Source organism: Cygnus atratus, chromosome Z (assembly GCF_013377495.2).
Source record: "Cygnus atratus isolate AKBS03 ecotype Queensland, Australia chromosome Z, CAtr_DNAZoo_HiC_assembly, whole genome shotgun sequence".
NCBI lineage: Eukaryota > Metazoa > Chordata > Aves > Anseriformes > Anatidae > Cygnus > Cygnus atratus.
In genome coordinates, this window is record NC_066396.1 from 47,659,706 (window position 1) to 47,687,051 (window position 27,346).

Consider the following 27,346-nt stretch of genomic DNA (forward strand, 5'->3'; position numbering starts at 1 on the left):
CCCCCTTTGCCGGCACACGGTCTCAATACACGACTGCCGTGCGGTTGAGGTGTGACACGGCGCCAGGCGGCGGTGAGCGGCCTGGCGAGGGAAACAACCCGCGAGCCCTCGGTAAAGCCTCGCCGCTGGCCAGCCCCGCCCGAGCCTCGCTGTCCCCCGGCCGCGGCCCCTGGCTGTCCGCCCCGCCCCGCGGGGTCCCGTCCCGAGGCCGGCCGCGGGCTCAGCACGTCATCGCCCCGCGCCGCTGCGCGCAGCCCCAGGCGGCCGGGGAGCGGCGCGGGGCGGAGGCGAACGGAGCCGAACGGAGCCGAACGGAGCCGAACGGGCCCGGCCCTGCCCCTGCCCCTGCCCTCGGCATGTCGGCGGAGAGGCGGCGGGCACCGCTGCGAGGCGCCGAGGTAAGGCCGGCCGCAGCCCCGCGGCGCTCCGGGGGCCAGCAGGCCCGGGATGGCGGCGGGGCCGGGCCGGGCCGGGGGGTTGTCCCCGGGGGGTGTTGCAAAGCCTCGCCTGTGCTCGTAGCTACCGGCACTGGCGGTGACAGGCGCGCGTAACTCGCTGCGAAAGTGACTTGTTGCAGCTGCTTGTGGCGTTGCAATAAACGCCGCCTCATGTCGGTGTCCCGGCGTGTGTGCGCACCCAGCGCAGGTCGGCGGTGGTTCAGGGCAAGTGGGAAATCCACCCGAATAGATTGGTGTCGTACCAGAAATGGGAAGGCTTTGTAATTAAGCGTTCATTTCGCACAGACTGCCTTAAAATACGGAGGTAAACAAAGAAAGCCGGTATGGTTACGTGCGTGCAGCCTCAGACCTCGCAGTAGTGCGAGTCGGGAGTTTGAGCTTACATTGTTCATCTTCTGCTAAGCCATCCCCTGTGCTTTCTGAAATGGACCCGTGTGACTAGTTAACGATAACGCTGGGATTAAAGGAAATAATTTTCCAGAGCAGTCACGTTTCTCTTAGGGTTCCTTCATTTTTCTTCTCCCTCTGTTTCTTTTTGGTGAACGTTGTTGTTTTGCATGCTTTGTTAGAGCAAAGAGAGCAAACTGACGCTCTTCTGTGACAGTTAAGCTCACGGGAGTGAATGTTTTTCACTTATAATATTAATCTCAAAGTGCATGTAGCCAAAAAATGTTTTGTTTCTCAGGGCATCAAGTTATCAGCAGAGGTCAAACCATTTGTCCCAAAACGTGCAGCAGTAACCATGGCGTGGGCAGAACCCTCAGCAGCATGTGTCTTTCCTAAGTACTTGACTACATGCTACCCGTTTGTTCAGGAACCATCTTTGGATAAGTATGTACATTTTCTGAATCTTATTTCTTGGGGGCTTTTAGCTTTCCTGTTTTGGACACTGAGTGCTCTTGGGAAGTCAAAGCTCTGATACATTGATATTCTGCCTCTAGAAATGCTCCCCCTGTTGTCTTCAGGGTTTAGATTTGTGCATTTCTGTTGTTTGGGCATATGTCTGGTACCTCATCTCCTGTTCCCCAGGCCCCGTATTGTTAAGGAGTATTACAGAGAGTTTGTTGGTCTGTAATGGCAGATCTGGCTGTCTCCTGCTCTGGAAGGAGTGGAATCCAGTCCTTGAGTGAAAGAACGGCCGTGTTATGACAGGGCTGGGGTAGAGACAGTCACGTAAAAGCAAGAGGAAGATCCTCCAAGAGGGTTTTCCCTGTTACAAAACGTTTAAATATTCCATGGATTTACTCCTGAATCTCCTCTTCACAACCTGCACAGCCCCAGAAAGGCAATTTTAGTAAGAATTCTAGAGGTTTCTAAAAGTGTGGGTGTTTTTTTTTTGTTTGTTTTGTTTTCTTTTCTGAAGGAGGCCTGAAAACAGGCGTTCATGGTAGATTTGTAAATGCATTGTTAACCCCAGAGTTGTCTAGAAAAAGGCCCGCATTCTAGGATAGGAAATAATTGAGTATCGTAATAATCTTGTGATGCTATTGAGTTCTCTAGTTGCATCTCAGGCACTCTAAACATTGAATTGATTTTGCAGTTATTGCAAAATTACGGCCTTTTCAAGTTCAGTTAGAACCTTAGAGAACACATTAATTGTAGTCTTTCTTAGCACCTCAGCTATATTATCTTACAGGGAATCTGAGTACTTTCAGAACAGTTTTATTTGTAATGTAAGTTGAACTTTGAGGAGAGTATGGCCTCATCTGTGGTATTTTTTAACATTAAAAAAATAGCAGACAGAAGCAATATTCTCATTAATCCTTTGCCTTGTTGGGACTGAGCCATAGTTATTATTGTGACTCAGAATTATTACTTTTTTTTTCTCTGTAAGTTGTGATTGCAGGAGTTATTTTGGCTACAGTTTATCAGAATTCCAACAAGCATCTTGTTCTGATGGGGGCGTTTTTCCGGTTTTCATCATCTACCCAAGGTTGAGATGTTGGCAGCTTTATGCTGAACAGCTTTAAAATTTAGACAGAATTTTATTTTTCCCTCCCTTTTCTTTCCTATTAAACTGTCTTCATCTCAACGCAACAGCTGAGAAATGTCCTTCCTCCATCCCTAATCAAGTTTGTACCTCAGCATGCAGTTTCTGTAGAAATTATAGAATGAAATCGGAAGGAAACTTTGAGCACATATTTGAAGGAAAAAGGCATGAATTAGACACGTGCTTTGTATTTCATACATGCCTTCTACCCCATAAGATGCTATACTCATCCTTTGTTATTATGGTATTTTAGGATAGATTTCACTGTTTAGTGCTTGTATTTTTGTAGTCAAGTGTGTAATGCATGTTGTGTAGTTATACTGTGCATTTGGTTTGTTTCACAAGAAAAAGCTGACCAAAAATAAGAACAAAGAAAGCTAGTTACCTTAAACAGAAATGAGGGCTATAAATATAAAGCATGCTAGGTTTGCAACTTGGAAACAGATAACACCTGTATTTTTAAATATTTCCTAAACTGCATGTTTTATCCAAAACAAAATACGTATTTTTTGAACAACCTATAGCAGTGAGCAAATACTTAATTGCAATAACATGGAATACTTTTGTTTTGAAATATAGCTTTCTTGTTAAACAAATCCTTCAGACCAGGAATGGTATGTTTATCTAGGCACCGAGTATATGCTGAAGATTTACCCCGGGATGACTTCTCATCTTTTTCTCAATGTCCATCACATAGTGCTATGGGAGATCCTGCATTCCGTGAATACTCCAGCAGCTCTTACTCACCTGATGTTGTTTCAAATATGTATCCAATAGCTGGCTCACACCATCCTTGTAACAACTCAGCACACTGTAATGATTCTGGCATAGTTAGTGAATCTGCCCAGCAAAAGTATCCAATCAGACAAGAAAGTAAGAATCTTTCAAAGGTGAGCAAATACACTGCTTTTAAAAGTTATGCTCTTGTTTTAAATCAGTCTAAATGTTTTCTTCCTTTTTAAAGTGATTAATCGCTCTCTGTTCCTGTAGAAGTAATGAATGGTGGTTAAAGAGGATGTTAGTGTTAATGAGTCCGACTTCATATTTTGAAAAAGTTCATGGAATTCTACAATTCAAGCCGATACAGTTTTTCAAGCAGCATTTTTGGAACTCGAGAGGAATGTATTGTTTTTCCTAAGAAAGTAACATCTGGAGAAAAAAAAAATCACTCATGAACCATGCTTTCCTTCATTCAATATTTGGGCTTTCAGGGTAGGGAGGTAGGGCTGTTTTTAAGCCATTAGCAGCCTCCATGAACATAAATTGTAGAGAACTGATGGCTGTGATCAGCTACGTGGCCAATATGTGATCATATCGCATATATTGTTGACGCATTTCCAAGACCTGTTATAGTAGAAAACAGTCCCCCTGAGAATAGGAACGTGTTGGAGTGGAGAGGGAAGAAAGGCTCATGTTAGAAATGCTCTCTTGCAATCAAAAGTGAAACAGATGTTCAGTGAACACTTTCAGAGAATTTTGTGTGTCTGTCTGTTAGGGATAAATTTCCTGAAGCTTATTTTCAGGACAGATCTATCTTCTGACAAAGAAACAAACAAGAAAAAAAGAAAAGGCAAGTTCCTCAAAATGCAAAAATCAGAAGAAAAAAAAATCTCATAGGTGTTCCTAAACCATATACCTCTGTGGTTAGGCATTGTGTCTGTTGGATTTTCCGAGGCTGCTGTTGTTTCCAGCAGGCCTAAGTAATCTGTTCTTAGGTCCACATCCTTCTGGTGGACCTAACTGCCTAGGCAGAGACCTGGTAACTTCATCAGGTTGAAGCTGCAAGATTAGGTCCTAAAAATGCATTACTTGACATAAGGTGTAAAAGCTAGAGATCTGAAATTAGCATTTTTTAGCAGTTTAGTTTCACTTGCTGAGGGAAAATCAAGCACTGAAGCTCTCTGGGGAGATGACTGGCTGAGTTAACATGGGTGAAGTAATGTGAAGAAACTTAGTTTAACTTTTGAGGGGAGTTCTGTGATCTTTGTAAGCCTAGGCTGGGCTGAGTACAGTTTGACAGTCTTTTTGGTACTGATCCTGTCGTTTACATTTTGTGATCTTTAAGAGAGAAATTACTGATTTTTTGTGTCTTTGCATTTATTTGATCACATCTTCTAAGGCTTTAACAATTTAGTTTTCAAGGTCAGAAAATACCTCATCCTCCTACCCAAGAAAATGGTATTGGTGCAGGATGTACTTCAAATTTGGTCCAGAATCCTCTAATCAGAAAGAGTTAAGCCATGCATCTAGGTTGATACGGCGTGGTTTGCATAGGTGCTAACCTTGTCCTTTTTCTTTGTCTACCATACTGATTCCAGAGCCCAGCTCTGCCAAAAAAAGGTTTATTGTGACCATCACAAGGCTTCAGGTTTTTGGTGTAGTGTAGGTGAATTGTTTCCTTTACTGGGAATGTATATCTGTATTTTTTCTACTTACTGTTTTCTGCGAGTGTTTTGACTGCTGTTACGTCAGTCTTGCCTGGTTTTGGCCATAGTATGTAGTTTAGTCAAAAGCTTGGAATGCTTTTAGGATTTTAGTCCTTTTCTAGAAGAAACTCAGTCTCAGAAAATAAGACTGGACAATTTAAGACCAAATGATTTTAAGCTTTTGACAGTGCTATGATTAATTTTAATGAGATCTTAAAACACAATTGCATAGAAGCATGGAATAATCCATTTTCCATGGGCTACAAGTAGCACAGTTAAAAAGTAACAAAGTAGATAAAATTCAGTAACAAATCACTTGCTGGCTGTTCCAAGGTTTGTTGGTTATTTGTGGTTATGGTTATAGTATTTATGATGTATTAGCTTCATTTTCAAGCTTTAGGTGCAGAGTTTGTTAACTTGGTTTTATTAAGTTCAAGTAGAATCTACTAAATAGGTCACAATTACTTTTCAGCAGAGGAGATCAAAAGAGGGTGAGAAAAAATCAGACAAGAAGAAGCATGATGGAGAGGAGTCTTCTGTCAGAATCATGAACACGACTTCGTTCCAGTCCTCTGCATGCAGCAGAGATTCCATGAAGCCAGGTATAAATGGCTTGTTTGGTTTGAAACATGTAGAATAGATGTAAAATATTTGACTGTGTTATAACCTCTAGTTTGTGATCATCTTTCTATATCTAGAGTGGTTAAGGAACAGGATTTTTTTTTTACTACGTGACTTTTTGACAACACATGGTAATGTCTTTTTGCTGATTGCACAAGCTCATGTAAATTGATATAAAAATTTCCTAAACAAGCATCAGAATTTACAGTTGCTTGTCAATTTGTTGTTGTTTATACAAGTTGGTTATAATCACTAGGGTTTGGCTGGTTTGTTTGTTTTACTATGAGGTGTGTACAGCAATAATTCTTGTAACAGTTACAGTAGCTATGTCAACTGGTGTGCTATGGGACATACAGAGATGATCACAAGCAAGTTTTATTTTTTAGACTTTACATGCTTTATTCAGACAGGTTCAGTAAAACTGCAAGCAAGAAGTCAACTCAAACTCCAAAAATAGAGTCTCTTCCTGTACCTGCGTTTGAAACTACTATTTTGGATTTCCACAAGTCACAGAGTTTGGGAAGCAGTGAGACATTGAATGTACATCATAAAAATGGACCAGTATGTTCAGCGGAAAGTAACATTATGTGCCTTAGTCAACCACAGATGTCTCCTTTGTTGAACACAAAGGTTAGCTAATGCTTTCATGTTGCAGAACTCATAAAAATATTTTTTTTTCCTAAATTCAATAAACTATTTTTGCATTATGTTAACACCTGTTTAAGTAGCTTGCAAGTGGGAAGTTTCATAGCTAGACGTTTTACACTTCTCTTTTACTCTTTCTCTCTGTTCCTTCGTTGTCTGGTGCTGCGAGCAGATACAGGAAAGCCAAGTACTATGACAGTTTAGATTGGTAATATTGACACATTCAGCAGTATGCCAAGCATGTTGAATCAGAGTTTTTAACAGTGGTTATAGATGACTTATTTTGAAAAAATCCAAATAGCATGAGACTTCCAGTACCTTTCAGTGGAAAACTGCTTGTGATGGAGAGAATACCTTTTTGCTGTTCCTTTTCTTCATTACTAGTTTGAGTTTGGTGATGGACTTTGTTTTCAGTGTTCTTGGGAGATTAAGAATGAACAAGAAAATGTTTTAGAATCATTCTTCGGGTAATTTTGTAAAATGGAAGTAGTCACCTTACTTGTACAACACAGGAAAAGCATCTGCTTATATTTTATAATGCAGTGGGGTCCAAATGTTGATTCCACTAAGAATAGCAACAGAAAAAGGTGGGCTGCAAAATTCCCTACACCTTTGTTTGCATGGGTTGAGGATTTTTTAATTTTAAGTTTTAGCTCTGTTTAGGTAAGTGTTTTTGTTCATATTTGTATGACAACTGACTCCATTTTACAGGAAGATGTTTCTGTGGAAAACAAAGCCCCATCAAAAACTTTAAAAGAAACAGTAGCCGGCTTAATTCCCTCTTCATTTGATGGTAGAGGTAAGTGCTACAAACATCAATTATTTCCACATATTTGAACTGCTTGCATTTATCAATTTGCAAAAATTAAGTATTGTCAGGATCTGCTGAACTATAAACAAGAAATTAGACAGCAAGCTCATAAAGAGGAAAAAAAAGCTTTTTCAGTTTCTTTCAGATGAGGTGACCACTTATAGCTTATTCTTGCATATAGATTTCATTAGCAGATCAAAATTGGGGTTGTCCTCTTTCTATGTTGTCTCTCTGATGTTGAAAGGGTAATGTTACTGTTGTTGCCTTCTGCATTGTTTATAAGGAGAGGAAGTGATGCATATTGATTATTGGAACTCTGCTTAGAATTTTCAAATTTTTTCAAAAATAAATGTGACTGAGATATTTGATCAGTCTTGAGAAGCAAATTCATTTTAAATAGCTGACAGTGTAGTGTCTAGTGTGTACTCTTTTTCTATTCTGTGGCATATGTTATTTCTGTAAAAGCTGCTGAAGATTTGTCCAAGGATAAAGTTATTCCGGTAACTTTGAAGTCATCTGATAACATTTTTCCCCAAATGCTGCTGTCAGTTCTTATCCCCCTGAATAAAATTGATGTTTGAAATAAATGTTAGGGTTAACCTTGTGTGCCCACCAAGCTGCACTCCCCCTCCTCAACCAGCCAGAGGGAGAAAATAAGATGGAAAAGCTTGTGGATCAAGAGAATTAAAAATTCTCTTGTGGATCAAGAGGATCGAAAGACAGGGAGATTGCTTACCAGTTACCATTAGAGGCAAAACAGACTCAACTTGGAGTAGATAAATTTAATTTATTGCCAACTAAAAATAGAGTAGATGGTGAGAAACAAGGACAACCCCAAAATGACCTTCCCTGCACACCCCCCCCAACCTTATCCCAGACTCAACTTCACTCCTTCTCTCCCGAGTCTTCTACCTCCTCCCCCCAAGCAGCACAGGGGAACAGGACTTCGGTCAGTCTCCACCACTGCCTCACGGTCCCTCTCTGCCCCTGCTCCACGTGGACGGGATGCCGTCCTTCCCGAACTGAGCCTGCGGGGGCTGCCCACAGGCAGCAGCTCTTCAAGACCTGCTCCCACATGGCTCTGTACCACGGGGTAGAGTCCGTCAGAAAGAGACTGATGTGGCCTGTGTGCCAGCAGCCTTCTCCAATGTGGCCTCCTCCCCACAGGCTGCAGCTTCCTTCAGGGCATGTTCACCTGCTACGTTGTGGGGTCCCCCATGGCCTACAAGGTGACAACCTGTTCCATTCGCCATGGTCGTCTACATAGGCTGCAGGGGAACTTCTGTTCTGGTATCTGGAGCACCTCCTCCCCTCCTTCCTCAGTGACCTTGGTGTCTGCAGAGTTTTCTCAAATTTTTGTCACCGGATCTTTCACAGCTGCTGTGCAACATTTTTACCCTTCCTTTAATGTGTTACAACAATGTTGCTGTCTGTATCACTGTTGGGCTCAGGTTTGGACAGTGGTGGATCCCTTTCGTTGTCACTGGAACTAGCTGCGTACAACATGAGGGCAGCCCCTGGTCTTTTCTCACAGAGGCCATCTTTCCAGTCCCCTCGCTACCAAAACCTTGCCACATAAACTCAATAAACTGTTGTATTTAATCGCTCAATTATTTTTATTTTATTTATTTATTTATTTTATTTTACTTTTGATGTGCTTTGTTATGTGTTATGAATATTTATAAAATGTGTGAGTTCTTTTCTTCCAAAACGTCGATACTGCTAAATGGTAGTGGGTGAAACTCCTGTACGCTGAGGCATATAAGGAAGCCTTTTAGCTTGTGTTTATATATCTGCAAAACTGGAAATTTTTCAGAAAGTAGAAAGTACTGATGTGGCCTTGTATGTAAAAGCTGTGTGACTCACAGTTGAATAAGTATTAAAGGAATTTTATATAGAAATATATTAGGAGTTCGTAGTTTAAAAAATATGTTAGAAAATGAGCATGGAATTATGTATTTCATATGACAGTATAATTTCCAATTATAATTTAATTGGACTAAATGTATGCGTATAGTGCCTGACAATATGTGGAGTAGTTGTAACTCTGAAAATTTTCCTGAAGGAGTGAAATGTGTAAGGGAGCATCTGTAGTGGGTTTACGTGGCAAGGTTTTGGTAGCAGTGGGCTATAGAGGTGGCTTCTGTGAGAAGGATCTAGAAGCTGCCCCATGTTTGGTAAGGGCCCCACTGCTGACCAGAGCTGAGCCAATAAGTGATGTTGTTTTGCGCCTCTGTGAGAGCAGATTTAAGAAAGGGAAAAAAAAAATGCTGCGCCACACAGCAGTTGGGAGAGTGAGAGGAGTGAGGAACAGCCTTGCAGGTGCCAAGGTCAGTGAAGAAGGAGGGGGAGAGGTGCTCCAGGCGCTGGAGCAGAAGTCCCCTGCGGCCTATGGTGAGGACCATGGTGAAGCAGGCTGTCCCCCTGCAGCCCATGGAGTACCACGGTGGAGCAGGGCTCCACACTGCAGCCCGTGGAGGAGACCACGGTAGAGCAGGTGGACCTGCACTGATGGAGACTGCGGCCTGTGGAAGACTCCTGCTGGAGCAGATTCCGGGCTGGACCTGTAGCCCGTGGAGAGGAACCCACGCAGGAGCAGGTGACCTGGCAGGAGCTGCTGCACGTGGTGGACCCGTGCTGGAGCAGTTTGCTCCTGGGGGATGGATGGACCCCGTGGTACGGAGCCGTGTGGGAGCAGTTCTTGAAGAGCTGCTGCCTGTGGGCAGCCCCCGCAGGCTCAGTTCGGGAAGGACGGCATCCCGTGGGAGGGACCCCACGGGGAGCAGGGGCAGAGAGGGTCTGTGAGGCAGTGGCGGAGAAGCAGCGCTATAGACTGACCATAACCCCCATTCCCCCGTTCCCCTGCACCGCTCGGGGGGAGGAGGTGGAAGAGGGTGGATGGGGGGGAAGGTGCTTTTGGTTTCTTTCCTTTGTTTCTCATTTCTCTAGCTTGTTAGTAATAGGTAATAAATCTTACTATCTCCCTACGCTGAGTCTGTTTTGCCCATCATGGTAATTACTGTGCGATCTCCTCATCCTTATCTCAACCCTTGAGCCCTTTTCATCATATTTTTCTCCCCGTCCCTCTTTGAGGAGGGGGAGTGGGAGAGTGTTTGTGGTGGAGCTCAGCCGCCCACCCGAGTAAAACCACCACAGCATCTTATTTCACTCCCTCCTCAGAGAGAATATAGCTCTATGATGTATTTGCTAGTCCTTGATTAAATCACTATTGACCCTGTGTCTTCTGAATATTTGAGAAATATTTTGTGACATCTTTGGATATCACTTTTTTTTTTTTTTTTCCACAGCAGCATTTCCTGAAGCATCTACAGATGGTTCTGCTCAGCCACATCTGTCTTGGGCTATGGTACTTTCACAGCCCCCGAAGAAAACTACGTTGTCATCAGCATCTGAAGGTCTTCCCAGAGGCAAGGGAAAGCAGGATAGTCAAGTAAAGGTACTTGAGAATTATCTGCTTTAAACTAATTTCTCTAACTGTGTGGTCGTGTCTCTTGCTGTGAGACACTGCCTTTTTTCCTTAGATACTATGTAATGTAAACTTCTAATGTAACTTTTAAGAAGTAATATAAAGTTACATTGTCCTTATTAGATTTTTTTTTTTCACTTGTGGTCAAAAAAAGAATAACTAGGTATCAGAAAAACAATGCAAATCCATCAACACAAAATTCCAAAATAGCTGATTTGAATATGCCACTTTTAGGCTGGACTTTGTTGAAATTCCCACATTCTGAAACAGGAACAAAACATGGAAATCTTGTCCTACCGGGGTGGAAATTTCATATTGGAATCTCAGTAGTCCAGATATATTCTGATAATTATTTAATGTGCTTCAAATGAAGAGTTCTTGCAGTACCACTGAGTTACTAAGAGATCTTGAATTTTCTAGCCTAAGCTAAGATGCATGTTATTTGTTTAAGTGAGGTCACTATTGTATTTATTTTCATAGGTGATAATGAAATAAATCAATTTCTAATAGTCATACCTCATGATTTTTGTTAACAGGCAGAAACAAAAACTGATGCTAATGGAACTGAGCCTGAAGAAGTGTCAGCAAAGAAGAAAAAAAAGAAAAAGAAGAAAAAGAAAAACAAGTCACCCACTGATGTAGAAAAAACTCAGAATGAATCTACTGCAATACAAGAACCACCAAGGATTGAGGTACAGTGAGGAGGTTTTTGTTGTGATAATTTTTTTTAGTGTTATGAGTGTGTATTGGAAGACCAGATGTTAGCTTTCCACACATTTAAGTTCAAACGCCATTAGTAGAGGAAATTGGGTCATGTCCATGTCAGTTAAGATTTTTGTTAGAAGTTACAGGTGGGGAGCGGTTTTGCCTTTTGACTTATCAGGGATTGAAGTAGCATAGTTGTGCAGGAAAGAGTGGAGAATCTGGATGTTAACAGGTTCCAATAAAAGGCAGATTTCCTAAATGAAAAATATTGCGCAGTAGCTGTTTCAGAAAGCAAAGTGTGCAGTGGATTGGGAGTATACTTGATACCGTAGTGTGCCACAGTATTAAAGAATGCGATATTGGTATTGTGCTTCAGCCCATCTCAAGTCTGGAAGCAATTCTTATGGAACATAGTTGTCACTATTCGTTTATATTCCTGATTGCTATTCCTGACTTATCTAAACAGAAAGAATGGCAGGAATTGTGGAAAATAGTAGGAAGGTGATGGTACTGATGAAGACAAAAAAAAGGAAAAAAGAAATCACATAGGATCATAGAACAGAATGTACATATTGCACTGAAATCCATGATGTGGATGCAGCATCTGGGGTGGTAGTTGGGAATAGCTTTCAGAGCCTGCTCCTGGTTTGATAGGAAAGCTTGAGTGTGAAAAATGCATGAGATGCTTGTATGATATTCTTGAAATAGAAGAACATAAAACAATCGTGCACATGGAACTTCTGGGGACCTTGAGAACTTAAGGTTCTGTATTTGCAGCTGCTCACTTGAGGAATGTATTGGAATGCTTACTAGATTTCGTAAAAGTCACTAATTAATAGAAACTCCTAATATGCGTAAATTAGTGCATGTGGGGTAAAGTAATCCTGTTTTTATGTCCACAATGAATGTCTCTGAACCAGGTATTTTCCCTGAGGGAAGAAATTATTAGTAACAGCATCAGATCAGGCCAGTGCTAGTAGTACTAGTCAAACATGCAAACAGTGTTATGAATTATTCATAGAAAAATAGGGAAGAAAATGGAAAACATTATGACAACACATAAATCCAGGACGGATCTGATCTAAATAGAATGTGGGTACTAGTTTGTGTGCCCCTTACTCCTTAAAAAAAAAATACACATACCTGAACTAAAAAAAGATAGGGAGGGCTCTGACAACAATCAAAGGTATCAAACTGTTCCTGTGGGAGGCAAGACTGAATAAACTAAGATTTCTTGGTCTATAAAATCGATGTCTTAGAAGGAATCAAAAGAGACAAGAGAATAAAAAGGAGATTATTTACTTGATTTCATTATTTTGTTTTTATGTCCTCTGCTTTTTCAATGTAATGAGTTAAGAACAAATATAAGGAGGTATTACGCCACTCTGAGTGCTAGATTTTAACTATTCCCTTTACTACAGGGTGTTGCAAATGCCGGAAGTTTATGTAAATTCAGTAAGTGATCAGACAAACTGAAATAAATATTTTTTCTACTGAGGGCTATTGAAATCCAAAGGTACTAACTCTGGTTGAAGAAATCCTTAAGATGGAAAAGTGTGTTCACGAAACATTTTCCCTTTCTTCCAGTCTTCTTTTGACCTACTTACAACCATCTTCTAAAATAATTTATTGAGTTAGGTGTGTCTGCACAGACTGAGCTTGCCTGTTATTAAACATGCTAACTTGGGCTGTTTATACGAAGTCTTCCGGGCTCCAGAAGAAGTGTTGGTATGTTCAGCAGTATTGTCACAGCTGAAAAGGCCTCTTAGAAAGTGAGAGGAGAAGCAATTGAATTAAAACCAGGCTGGTGGTTTCGGGTCATTCTGATTGAAGCTCTCCTGGGTATAAAGTGACCACTGTAGAGCAAGCTCCACCCTGTCTGTACCAGTGACTTAATTAATCCAGAATCTGGATCCTTTGCTATTAAAACTTGCTAAGTGTATAAGGCTACATAATCACTTGACTGATTTATCTGTTTATTTCCGTACTGTAGTCAAGAGTTATTACCCCTTTGCCTGCCCTTTTGTTCTTCACCACTAACATGTTTAAGGCAGAGTTGCACAGCTGGAGACTGTACTGGAAGAAGAGGGGAGTTGTTTGCAAGGCTGTTAAATGATCTGAAAAACACTCCTTTAGGAGCCATTTAAGTCTAAGTATTTGTATCAGCTGACAGCAATAACAAGCTGCTGTTGGAAGCATTTCTTTCCTAAGCTCTTTCAGCCCTGAATTAACTACTACTGCCTAGTTGATTTAACCATTGTAGTGCTGATTATAGTTGGTAGCGCTACCCTCAGCTTCTGAATTTTTGTACAGTGAAATTATGGTAAGTGAGTGATAAGCAGGGAGAAAACCATTTGAACATAGGAAAACTCAGTTTTGAGAATATGGACTTGATGGTTCATACAAAAACATCATTTTCTGTTTAATTTATTTAGGATGCTGAGGAGTTTCCTGATCTGGCAGCTGCTTCTGACAGGAGAAACAAATCAGGATCTCAGAAACCACCATTTATTCCTGCTGTCACAAAGCAAGCTGAAGTAAGTAATCTTATAACTTCACCTGAATTCTAAGAAGATAAGCATGAAAAGACTGCAGGTTTTAGCTGGATGAAGGTAGAATTCTCTTGACTAAATGTGAATGCCTACAATGTAGCTTTCTACCCATGGCGTTCCCCATAGGTTCTCTGTAAAGTCAATGTATTCAGTAGATTGAGGATTTTCCTACATATAATGTTAAGGTTTAATTTTGCATTTCATAAAAGGACAAAAATAATAGGAAGACTCATTTTCTGGCTTTGCTGTTTGTGCGTACAATCAAATTTCACTGGCATCTGAATTGTGTAACACTGTTGTCAAACTGTGCAAGGGTAAGTACTTCAGTCTGACATCGGTCATAAATCCAAGCTACTTAATTTTCCATAAGTGAAATGAATTAAGGATTCATTTGGAAATTTATTAAGGATTAATATGGAAATTTATTCAATATGGGAATGAATCCCAAACATAAATCACAAGGATTGGAAATATGATTGCTCTTGCAGAGCAAATAAATAATAAAGGTAAAAATCTGTGTTCCTTTTTCTTTGAAGCCAGTTTTGTTGGTAGAAATTTTTGTCCTTGTTTTGTGTCACTGAGAATACTAGTGGTATTAGCAAAACACTTTTTTTTTTTTTTTTTTTTTTTGCTTTTTACTGCTCAAGGCAGTAAAAGGCATGGTGATTGCTCAAACCAGGTTTGCTATAAAGAAAGCAGTTTGCAGACCTGCAGTGAAAATGAGAGAAGCCTTTGACTTTTGTAAGCTTAGGTGGAATATCACCTCTCAAAACATGCATAGTTTGTAGAGGCGTTATCATAAAGTAGCTTATATTCCTTCATAACAAGTATTTGACGAGGAAGCTGCTTTGCTGTTTTTAATTCCAAATATGAAAAAAGGAAGTAAATATGAGCCTGATGTAATAGGGCAGCAAATAAGTGATTTCACTGTTACAAGAATTTCATTGCTACTTAAGATGTAGATCATAGTTTTAAACCCCATTTACTGTAGATAGGATGACTGGCATACACCAAATGAATTTAATACCATTTTCACTCTACCCTTTTTGTGTCTTTTAATACTTTCTCTTCCTTGTTACCTTTTGTCTCTAAATAAAGATCCATTACCCCAAAGAGCCTTGGGATAGTCGCTCTCTCACACTGGATGGGACTCCTAAAGTAGATGTATTGTCAGGGAAGCAGGCTTCATCTTTACCATTAGAAAGGAAGAAAATGCAGGTAAATTAATTTATATTTGAAAATAAGTTGTCAATTCAAAATTACAAAGGAAACTAACATATTTAACTATAAGACTAAGTCCAAGCTCTTCCATGATTGTATTCATAGTTCCTCATTCATACTTCAAGGTAAGTGACAAGGTCCTCTTGACTTAAAACACTCAGGTGTAGTAATTGCTACCCTCCTGGTTTGTGTTACAATTTTTAGGGGAAAATACTATCTTTTTAATGTATACAAGTTTCAGGTATTGCAATTTTTCTTTCTCCTCTCTTACTTGATCATGACATAAATCCAACCCTCACTGATTGTCTTAAGAAGCTGAGAACCTCTTGAAAATGGTTTGGCCAGATTAAGACATGGAGATCCACTTAGCCTGGGTCAAGAAGGAGAAAAACACCACAACAGTGAGGTCAATAAGTAGTTCCATGTTGGCTTGTAGGTTCTGGCATAGCTCTGATGAAAGGTAAGATCTTGCACTCAGCAAGAGGAGATCATATTATCTCCTGTTTTAACACAGTTAAGGAATATAACTGATCTTCCAAAGTAAGTACAAAGTCTGTGAGTTATTTTCTTATCATGTTCTGCAGTCACAGTTTGCCCTTTCTTAGTCTTTACTAGTCTATTCATGTGTAATCTTTTTATATTCTGAATCATTACATGTGGTGGCAAATATGGGACACTACTTTCAACTTCTCTTCAAAGCAGACAGAAAGATTAGTGCTTATAAGGCAATGGTGCTTAAAGGAAGAGCTGGTGACCTCTTTTTTAAAAAAGCATTGAAGATAGTGATGTATGTGTATTGTAATCACATGCCCTAGAAAATTCACTGTACTTTTAACAAAACTTTCAATTCTGGTAAGCCTTTTTTCTTTTTCAAAAATAGGTGGCAATTTGACCAAAGTGTGATCCTGACATGAAACACCTGCTTTAATAAAGGCTTGATTATTCTATGCTTTATTTCAGTAACTATTAAAAAGTAACAACACAGTATTTGAACTGTTTTTGACTTTTTATGTTTCACGTTAAAGTTCATACGAGTTTAAAGAGCAAAATAGTTTGATTAAATCAAGTTAAAAAGTAAAAGTGTACTGTGAATTAAGTTTTTAAGAATATATTATTCAACAGTCTCTGCATTCAGAAATGGAAAACAGTTTAATCTATTCTTCATTTGCTCAGGAAACATCCAAGAGCAGTGGTAAGAAGAGTCAAATTCCTGTGCAACTGGATTTAGGTGGCATGCTGGCGGTCTTGGAGCAGAAACAGCAGACAGAGAAGTCAAAACAATCTTCTAAGCCCGTGGTGTTTTCAGGTAGTGGTTATGATTAAATTTACTTACTTTCAACTTGAGTTGTGTTTCAGTATTGAAACTTAAAATGCAGCCTGATTCTGATATATAATCATATGTGAATATTCAGGCAGCAGCATCGTTCACAAGATGCAAGAGAAAATCGTCTTGTGTTTTGTATGTATTTGTTGTTGTTTTTTAATTCATTCGTTTATTTTAAAAAAGACATGAAAGCCTGAAATTTTTAGAGGAAGACTTGGGGCAAGAAAAATATTCAAGACACTGAACTTTAAAAAAAAAAATAAAAAATAAAAATAAATCATATAACTATGAAAGGTGATTGAAATTTAGTTTTGAGGAAAATATTAATGTTTTTGGAAGTTTTTGCTTTGTCTTAAGTAAGTGTGTTACTGTTGTGCTTTTAGCTTACAGGAAGGGGTTACACAATAACAAAGGCCATATTAAACTCTTCTGATGCTAAAAACCCTAGAGCTGTTACCTTATGCAAAAAAACTGCTTTGTAAACACAGGGGTTATATGAGAGTCACTCAGCCCAATCCAAAGGATGAGTTCTGCTGTTCCTGAGAATTGTGCAATAGTGGCTTTTAACAAAATGCTAGATTTTGGTGATAGAATCCTTCAAACCTTGTTGATGCATACCAAGGAAACAGATAGACCAGTGCCTTTTCTGTTGTAGGTCAAAATTTAGTCCTAGCTGTGTTAGTGCTGTACATTTTGCAAAAAGAAACATGGTGTTTGCTGGAACTTAAGGATGATAAATGTTCTCTCATGATTTTGGTACTGTGGAAAGAGCTAATTGAAGGAGCGTTCATCTCACAAAGTTTAATGTGATATCTGTATAAGCTTTTCAAAAAAGCTCAAAGTACTAGTCTTCAATGAGGCTTTGTCGAGAGATCTTGTACGATGTTTTTTTTAATTCTGCAGTTGATTTTTATTTTCCCCCATTTGAATCAGCCGGTGCTGTAGAGGGGCTAACAACCAGTTTTACATAATTATATAATACACAGATATATAATACATAATTATATAATACACGGATTGAAAAGTAGGTGGTGGGTCATGAATTTATGGGTCACAGTACTTCCTTTCTAGTAACAGATTACCTGCACAAGACAAATTTTTGTATCGTGTTGATGCCCTCAAAGTGTAAGGCAGATGTTACCTCACTTTTCTATTTTTATTTTAGTGTTATTCAGTGCAATTAAATCAGTGCATATCAAAATGCAACATTAGTTTGTAAAATAGCATTGTGCTGACCTCTGTAGCTGGAAACGAAGCACAGTGAGCAAGAAAGGCAAGGAATGCAACTGCAGCTGAAATTATTTCATTCCACTTACTACTTCATTTGGTGAATAATGTATAGGTGGAAAAGCATAGTAAAGCAGTATCTAATTGAATTTAAATTAAATTCTGGAAATGCATCAGTCATTCAAAATGACAAACTGTTGAAGTCGTCAGTTTCAGCAGCATAAGAGCTCTGAGGTGCCTGCAGGATGTATGTATTGCTTCAAATCCAGTTTTAATTCTTGATGACGCCTATGCTACCATACTGCACCGCGTTCTTGGCAGTGTTCTCAGTTTGCCTTTGTTGCACAGTGCCTAAAGAGAAAAGTAGTGGTGTAAGAGATCTGTGAAGTAAGTGGCTTATGCTAATTGTGCTGTATGTGTTATTGGAGGATCAGCACATAAAGACTTTGTAAGCAGTAAATGAAGATGGCTTAAGACAAATTGCCAGAAGCTTTGTGTAATTTTTAGTGAGAAGAGGTTGCCTCAGGTGCAGAGGTGTCAAGCTCATTCCACTGTCACTTATGTCATCCTGTTCATTTACTTGGTAACGTAACCTGGTTTATATTGCAGGTAATGGAAGTTACAAGATACAGTAATTCTTAGTGACCCTGGGTTGAAAATGGAGAGTATTTGTTAGGGTATGGTTTGGCAGTTCCAAGTTCAGTCACTCGGCCAGTCATTTAAAGCCTCTGTGCCCTAAGCCCTCTGAAAAGTGCAGGTAAAGTGGACATCTTCAGAGAGATGTTTTGATTGAACAAAAGAGACTTAGCAGTAGTTTTACAGTGAAACACGGAGATTTCTGAAGGTTTACTAAGCTGAGGTGGCTTGGTGTTAAAGGCAGCATGGAGTGCAGTGATCTGCCAAATTCTACTTCTGAGACAGAGTTTGTGATTCTGGTAGTATGATAATAGTAGAGGAAATGTCATTAACTTGGGAGGGGTCTAAAAATATCTTTATTAAAGAGCACCGTTTAATGACACAGAATTGCCTATAAACATTCTTAGAAGCAACACAAATTTAATATGCTCATACTAGTCCTATTCCAGTCATTAATCTTGCATTGGATTCTGCTTTAGGTATTTTGTGCTAGTTGTCTGATACAGACTTCTTTTTTATCTCAGTTGGTGGTGCCATACCATTGCTTTCTAAAGAACCTGCTACAGCCACAAAAAGTCACCGGTTAAATCAAGGAAAGATGCCTCATAACCCTTTGGATTCCAGCGCTCCTTTGGTAAAGAAAGGGAAGCAGAGAGAAGTCCCTAAAGCAAAGAGACCAACACCTCTTAAAAAGGTGCTGATATTTTTAACGTTTGTAGAATCATAGTACATTATAGGCTAACATAATTTTAGTATTACTCTGAGTCTGTTAAAATTCCTGTTACAGAGATAGGCATCTCAGCTTCTGCTTGCCAAAATTCAGTTTTGGCTTTCCTTGGTTTAAGTAGAAAAGGGGAGGAAGAAGAGAAGTCTTACCAAACAGCATATAACATTTCCCCCAAAAATATATTTCCTCACTTACATGACTTTATAGCTGAAGATAGCTGTCACTACAAAAGTGTGTGCAAATGACTGGAACAGGGGGACATCCAAAGAAACCTTGTTTGGTTTGGACAAGATACGCTTATCTTCAGGAGTGGGGATAATGAACATGCAAAGTTAGTGTTTAATGTATCTGGGTTCTTCCAAGCGAGAATTTCTGCTGACTCTCCAGCAACTAGTGTTAGATCAGCCTGGGGGTTTCAGTTCTCTTCCCTCTTTGCCCATTCATGTTGTTTCTTGTCATGCCTCCTATACAGAGTATTTTTGTAATACCACTGGTTTCATTTCTGGCACTTTCCTTTCCCCAGATGTAATGCTTCATCACTGGGTTACATCTTGGTCTAGAAAAGTTCTTATGGAGTTAGTGAAGGTAGTTTACTAGTCGTTCTGTGCTGACTGTTTGAATTCGAAAACTGTGCACTATAAAACCATAACAAACTCTTGGGGGGGAGGAGAGGGGAGGGACAGTAATTACTGTTGAGTCTTTTGGCTGTTCTATTTTCATGCCATCTATTTTCCAAAGTGGGTCTGAGAAGACAAAGATCCGCTTCGTCTACATAATATCTGTGTTCTGAGTATGGTAGGGATTATCTTTGTTCTTCTTTCTTCTTTGACAAACACAAATGGAGAAATTTACTTTGGCAATTAGGTTCCATGGTGTAGTTCATTACAAAGTTTGGCCAGACTAGCTGATCTAGGCAGCCATGTGTGTAATAACCACTTCTTAGCCAGCTACAAAGGCAGAGAAGGAAAATCGGTTTCAAGAAACTGATTAGTGATTTCACCTATAGCAGCATATTTGGATTGAACATGTCTTACTTCTCTTCCTTCTTCAGTGTACCATACAGATACTGATCTGTAGTTTGTTTTTTTGTTTTTTTGTTTGTTTGTTTTCCAACCTGCAAGTTCAGAAACAGCAAGCAGTGCAATAGAGACTGACTTGGGATTCTTAACAGGGGAACAAATGGAGAAGGTAGATTGGTAGATTCTTGGTTAAGCAAATTGCAATGTGCATGATGCAGGGTGGGTGGGTGAGAAAGAGAGAGAGTTTGAGTGCTTAGCTGAAGTGCTACAAATTGACAGTTTGAAGAAGAAAGGTAAAGAGGGAGGCATTTTTCATTTGCCAACGAGGCAGATCACTAGAAATGGCTTTCTCCACCCAGCTGCTGGTAGTCTAGGAAAAAAAGATCGTTTTTAATGTAGATTTAAGGAATATCTTTTCTTCTCTATAATATTACTTTGAAGAACTGCAGAATTTATATGTAAATTTAAAAATACATGTAAGCCTTGAATTATAGCACCAAAGTTCTTTGATTGATCCGTATGTAAACACTTGATAAGAGAAACTGCTTTTTTATCTGTGATACTGATTTTTTTTTAAATTTCTATGTTTTAGATTATTCTGAAAGAAAGAGAGCAGCGAAAACAGCAACACCTGCTAGAACAAACAGCAATACCAAAAGATGGAGATACTTGTCTGTCTGCAGAAAATACTACTGAAGGAGATACACTTCCACAGGATAGTCAAACAGGTATCTTTCAAGCTATAACATAGTATGTACATTGAGATTTGAGAGTGAGCACACTTAGTACTTTCAAAAATTGTACCAAATACTGCCAAATGAAAATGTAACTTCAAAATTTTCAAAGATTCAACACTGGCTTATCTAAAGTATGCCAAAGTTGATGCTCACTGTAGCTGAGTAATTGGGATTCTGATTACTATTTCACACTTTTATGCCTGTTGGATTTATTATATGTCATAATGAGGCTCCCCGCATCTCCATGGCAGTATGTTTTAAAAAGAGGAACAATAACCAGTGGTGACAGGGGAGGGTTCAGGTTGGGAAACTGGAGAAAGTTCTTCACTGAGAGGGTGTTTGGGCACTGGAACAGGCTCTCCAGGGAAGTGATCCCAGCACAAAGCCTGCTGGAGTTAAGCATTTGGACCATGCTCTCAGAAATACAGTCTGTTTTTTGCATGATCCTGTGTGGAGCCAGGAGTTGAACTTCATTATCCTTGCGGGACCCTTCCAACTCTAAGATTCTATGAATTTAAAAAAAACAAACAAACAAAAAAAAAAAACACTTGTTCACATACTACTGTTGTAATACTGAAATAACTCTTCAAGAGGTAGGTACTTCACGTTAGCCTCTTCACAGTAGCTTTGTCGTCTGTCTTTTCATTGAAACATCTTTATTTATATGATAGCTGTTCCTGTAATGCAAGTTGCTGAAGGGTTTCTGGAGAGCACAGGGATCAAAGAGTCTACAGAAAGCTCTATGGCTTCAAAGCAGCTAACTTCTAATCTTCCAAAAATCCACAGTAGGAGATTTAGAGAGTAAGTACTGATTGTACTGATACCTGTTTTCCAACAGTACCACCAATGTGGCAATTTTCTAACAAGGTACTTTAACTGCATTCTGTGCAACACTAATTAGTGTTTAGTCTAAGATTCTAGATTTCTTTTTCTATAAGCTGGTGCACAAGTGAAAAAGTGAAATCCAGAGACATAGTTTGTACATCGTTGTAGTTGTCACTTCAGAATAAATTATCCTTGCAGGAAAAAAAAGGTGAAGAATTCATGAGAGACTCAGGAAGGAAAAGTAGCTGAGTATAAGTACCTTGCATTAAACAAATGGAGTACCAGCTTAATACTCAACAATAAGAGTAGGACACCTCACTTATTTTTAGTGTGTAGTTTGGTTTTCTTCTGATGGGAAAAATGGCAAGTATGTAAAAAATATTTACTTAAGATTTTTTTTCAGTGGCTAAGAACTTAAAGAAAGGTTTGATAGCACAGCTAGATACCATAGGTAACAAACCAAAGTAAAACATATATATATATAAATTTATACCATAAACCTATATATATATTTATACCAATAAATATGTCTTTATGTAATAATTTTCTATTCAAGCATTTTTCTGAGGATCTTTATTTTGACCTATCTAAATCAAAGTTCAACAGTGAGAGTAAATAATTCTAATTTATTTCTTTAAATACATGGCTACTTATGGTAAAGATGGAAATCTGAATCAAATTTCTCCTCTCCAGAACATTAGGAATATGTTCTTTTTGTCTTTTGTCCTATTTCACTTAACTTCAGTATCAGACCACAGCTTTGTGGTCTTCATAATGAAAGGGTAAAAACGGATGTACTTCATCTTTCTAATATTTCCTGGGAAAGATGAGGGTTCTGAATTATTTTTTTCCCATTTTTTACACAAGTAGCCCTTCAGTAAGGAAGGGTCTCAAGGAAAAAAAATCTAAGGATGTCAACAGAAAGATGGCAAGTGGCAAATTCACATACCATTATGAGAAGAGAGTCCAAGGTAAATCCTGGCTCTTGAAGAGTTACAATTATCTTAAGTAAATATTTGTCTTCTTGTATGTCATAAGTGTGTCTGGAGTGGGAATAGAAAATGGACAAAGACATATTTGTAATTTCAGAGTTGTTAACATTTAATTTATTATTTCTTCCAGTTATTGCAGCCAGGTACTTAGCAAAGAAGTTGACAGTTGTGTGACAGATCTCTTAAAAGAACTGGTTCGTTTCCAAGATCGTTTGTATCAGAAAGACCCAGTAAAGGCTAAGATAAAGCGCAGGCTTGTTATGGGGCTTAGAGAAGTTTTGAAACATCTGAGGCTGAAAAAACTGAAGTGTGTCATCATCTCTCCTAACTGCGAAAAGATTCAGTCAAAGGGTAAATAAGTTAAAAAAAAATAAAGTTTGTTTAATAAAAGAAATGTAAAAAAGTGGACTCATATACTTATGATGATGATTATTATTATTTTTATTGGCAGAACCTATCTGAGTAGCCTTTGAAATCCAATCATATAAAGAGGCCTTCCTTCTTCAGATTGTTTACTTTTGTGCATCTGAAGTGTGAACTAAGTCAAGAATATCTGGGGTGGGGAAAGTTACTTGAAACTGGCATCTGTTTACTTACTGATTTGCATTACAGTTGCACAAAAGATTGCACTGGCACAGCTGAGAAGAGAAAAAGGTTACTGGTGTCAGTTGTGTCAACCCTCCTGTTATCAGTATTTTTAGGCTACAGATTGACAATAAGTTGTCAGTGATGCTTTGTTTAAAAATTGCTTTACTAATTATTGTCATTAATTTCTACTAACTTTTAAATATTTTTGTAGCAGTCAGATCTTTTTATAGTTGATTTGTTTCTGTAGTAAATCCTATTGTTCCTTACATACAAAAAAAAAGAATAGTAGCAGACTAAGGATACTGCTAATTAACAAAAAAGTGTCAAATTCTCCTTTAAAAAATGGAGATCTAACAATGTTATTGAGATCCATGTATTTGTTCTTGTAAACTCTTGTCATTTCTAAATGCTCCCATAATCCTGTAGTATTCATCATCTTTTAACACTGTCTTCTAGCTTGAATAGTGTTGTTCATTGTTAACTCTATTATCTGCTCCAGGTGGGTTGGATGAGACACTACATAACATTATCGACTGTGCCTGTGAGCAGAATATCCCATTTGTTTTTGCCCTTAATCGCAAGGCCCTAGGCCGTTGTGTGAACAAAGCAGTGCCTGTGAGTGTGGTGGGAATTTTTAGCTATGATGGGGCTCAGGTGAGTTGAGAGATCAAGTTTTATGCTTTTGTTTAGCTTTACTTCTTACATGCAGGGGGAAAAAAAAGTTCCTTCTTTAAGGTTTTGCTTGTTTTGCTTTTGCATACCTACATTCTTTATTCTAGGTAAGTGGCTTGTATGAAAAATTAATTATAAATGTACAGCCACTCAGTAGTGTTCAAAAAGTGATTTCACAATCTTTTCCTGATATTGTCTCTACCTAGATGTCTTTCCAACTTGTTTGTTTCAGGACAGTTAAGTTTCTGTAAAAGCTTGGTTTGTTTTTCTGGTTTTATAAACACTTAAGTGGTGGAGTTGCATCGTTTACAATATGCCCCGTTCCTGGAAGTGTTGAAGGCCAGGCTGGTTGGGACTTTGAGCCACCAGGTCTGGTGGGAGCTGTCCCTGCCCATGGCAGGGGGTTTGGCAGTGGGTGATCTTTAAGGTCCCTTCCAACCCAAACAGACAATGGATGCTTATAAAAATATTCTTAAAAATAGGGAAAAAGCTAAGGCCAAAGGTGGAAGGTATTAAAGATCACCACCACGTGGTTAGCTGTACAGACATTTCAATGAATCTTCAGGATAACGATCTTGCCTTGAAAATGGATGTAGCGTGTAGAAGACTGTTTCAAACTTTGCAGTGTTTACTTGTGTGGACAAACCTACATTAGTTGGTTTTGAAAAAAATTTCATTCATGATTTTAGAGCAAAATATTGCTACGCACATTTTAGTTTCTGTTCTTACTGACTAAAAATACACATTGGGTTTCAACTTTATATATAAATATGCATACGTTCCAAATAAGGGATATTCATTCAGAATTTCATAGAGATGTTAAAACATGCTGTCTCATGTAAGTAATACTAGTATTTTATATTTATATAGGACCATTTTCATAGAATGGTTCAGCTGACAACAGAGGCCAGGAAGGCCTACAAAGATATGATAGCTGCTTTGGAGGAAGAAGCTGAAGGAAGACTAAGAGAAACTCAACTTAGCATCATAACCACTGAACATGAAAATAGTTACTTATCAGACACTGGTAGAACGGCTTCCAGGGACTCTGAGGACGTACCAAATTATAGTGAGTATTTAGGGACTTACTTTGATTTAATTTTCTCTTCATTCCACTTCACCATTTTCACTGGAAAAATGACGCCTGGCATGTTAATGGTTAGTAAGGGGGGAGATGTGCTTTTCTGTGACCTTTTGTTTTCCTGATTCTGTGAAACTGAGGTCAGCTCCGGCTGAGAAACTCTTAGACAAAATCCCTCTGAAATCCCCTGGTGGCAGGTGAAACACGTTGCTTTATCCAAGGAGGTTTTAATGGAGTTGTTATTTCCATTTGTTAGAAAATCCTACAAATGTGTTTTACCACCAACACCCCTCCCCCCAGGTGTATATACTCTGTACTTAGGGTGGACTTAAGTTTTGTATTGAAGCTTGTTTGAGATACATCTTCCTGTCCAAAATTGTTTATGTTTTGTTAAGGCTTCTAGAAACACATTCTTCCAGCTCTGTTAATGCATTCGGCAGCCAACAGTAGTTGTTATAGATACTAGGCAACTTTAAAACTTCTTTGGAAGTTTTGAAAACTTAGGAGTTTTTGAAAGTTGGATACACCTTCAGAGTTGAGCCTTGCTTGAGTATGAGGCTGGATCAAAGACCTCAGTGCATTCCTGCGTATTTAAAATATTGTTTCATTGGTCGTCTGATGTTTCATGATAGATGTGCCAACTTATCTCAGCATTTATTTTGAGGAGGAGGAGGAGGTTGAAAATCAATGACTTTACATTTTAGGTTTTGCCTCAAGTGTTATAAAATAACTTAGGGGATTTTGATTTGTTTTTCTTTGTGTGTTTCTTTTATTCTAATATTCTCTAGTTAAAATCTGGAGGAGAAAGCTTGAAGAAGAGTATAACCCCTATGCGCTGGAACTGGAAAAGAGTGCAACTGCTGATGTGGCGGTACTGAATTCAGAAGAGCATCACTAAATGTAGATCCGATTCTGTTAGGTGTTTTAAGGTTTTTCATTTTTCTATAGATCTGTAAATACTTTATCTAAAATTAAATATCCACCTATGAAAATGGCATAGCAAGATAAAATAATTTAAAAAATTATTATCTGAAGTCAGCTAAGTAAACTGTTCTGAATCCCCTTAAGCAAAATGCACACTGGAGTACATGAGGCACTGCCTAATTCTTTTAAAGTTCTGTGTACTTGGCTGATTACTATAGCAGATGATAATAGCAAACAAATTGTCTTAACACAGAACAACTTGAACTGGCTTTGCATACTAGTAATGGTTTTATGGACTTTTGATTTGTAAACAGTGCAATATACCAAAAGAATTTGTTAGCGAGATGGTTTGCTTTGGGGAGAGATTCCACAAGATGGATGTTTGGAGCTTAGGGGATTTGGATTTATGATGATGTTGTTTTTGTTATGCTTTCTAAAGCTACTCAGGTGGGCAGGCTGGCATAATTGACACTCTCTACCAGTCAGCAAGAAGTGAATTCTGGGCAGGCACAGCTAGTTAGAACCTAATTAAGGAAGGCCATAATGATGAAGATTCCCAGTTAGTTCTTCCCCTGTGATAATGTATTGTTCTGGGATCATACTGCAGGTGTAAAGAAGAGAATATGAACTATAGAGGACATTCATGAAGTGAAAAGGCTCTTTTTGGGAATGTTCTAAAGTTGATAAAGGGAACAGTGCTGATGCTTCTGTTCTCTGATGTTACTGAGATCAGTTCACTACAGGTCCTGCTTTGAAGTTAAAGGATACTGGAGGACACAGAATGGGCCAGCCTGCTGTCCTATCTATCTGTACCTTTTCCATGCCGGCAGACTCCTCATTCCTTCATTTCAGGGTTGTGTCGGTGTATATATGCAAGAGTTTTTTAATCAGTCTCTGTTTGTATCTAAGGTAGGGAAAATTTTTATCTTATATTTGAAATAAATTTAAAAACTAAATGTGCTCGTAATGGTGTGGTGGAGCACCTTAGTGGGAATGTCCTGTAAAAAACCTCTGCAGCTTACAGACATAAGAGGACAAGCCTAAAAGAAGTCATTGGAGGATGCAGATGCGACTGGTCAGCTGTTCTGAAAAAAATATATAGATGCCATGTGCTGCAGGTAGCATCTTTGAAGTGCATTAATAAATCCTTCACCACATTTAACTGTTGTAGTGCAGTACTTTGAAAAGTAGCTGCCTCTTTAAGTTAGATGTGATACAAAAATCTTTCTTTAAATGATTTCAGAATTCAAACACTTTTGTAGAATGTAAGATGTATAAAATCTATTAGAATATATTGTTTCAATAAACTGTGGTGGAGACCTTCTTCTTAATGATTTAAATAAACTCTTCTGATGGGTACTTAATGGATACCTGAATTGTTAGTTGTGAGCAAAAACAGTGGTAAAGGAAGTAAACCAGACTTAGGCTGAAATGCACAGTTGGTTACTGGTTATGATGATCATCTCCTAATTTATTCTAATCTTAAATAGAATTTGATCCCAGTGATGAAAGATGGTTTTGCCCAGCAGCTGTTCTTGACCCAGAGGTAGGTTGTGATTTGTTAGCATTCGTGCCAGTTTGATACATGTCTAAAACTGCTGAACTGTTTTTTCTAGTCTCTGTGTGGTAGTGTGGAATGGGGACCAGTTGCTGAAGGTCACAGCAAAAGCTTCATTTT

General features: G+C 38.8%; 1 protein-coding gene across 3 annotated transcripts; it reads left to right on the forward strand.

Annotated features, from left to right (window-relative positions):
• The first annotated feature begins 199 nt into the window (after window positions 1-199).
• Window positions 200-27,025, forward strand: SECISBP2 (SECIS binding protein 2). Of its 3 annotated transcripts, none has more exons than XM_035569204.2 (18): window positions 200-398; window positions 1,144-1,289; window positions 3,077-3,338; window positions 5,347-5,476; window positions 5,902-6,125; window positions 6,852-6,939; window positions 10,260-10,408; window positions 10,975-11,130; window positions 13,579-13,680; window positions 14,794-14,913; window positions 16,090-16,222; window positions 18,628-18,797; window positions 20,442-20,577; window positions 21,258-21,387; window positions 22,534-22,754; window positions 23,491-23,645; window positions 24,534-24,732; window positions 25,533-27,025. In XM_035569204.2, the coding sequence occupies exons 1-18, from the start codon at window positions 357-359 to the stop codon at window positions 25,640-25,642; spliced, it is 2,673 nt and encodes an 890-aa protein (XP_035425097.1). In that variant the 5' UTR covers window positions 200-356; the 3' UTR covers window positions 25,643-27,025. The 3 variants fall into 3 exon arrangements, with proteins under 3 accessions (XP_035425097.1, XP_035425099.1, XP_035425104.1); XM_035569206.2 differs by having other exon boundaries at window positions 10,263-10,408; XM_035569211.2 differs by lacking the exon at window positions 200-398 and having other exon boundaries at window positions 1,146-1,289; window positions 3,028-3,338.
• The last annotated feature ends 321 nt before the right edge of the window (window positions 27,026-27,346 follow it).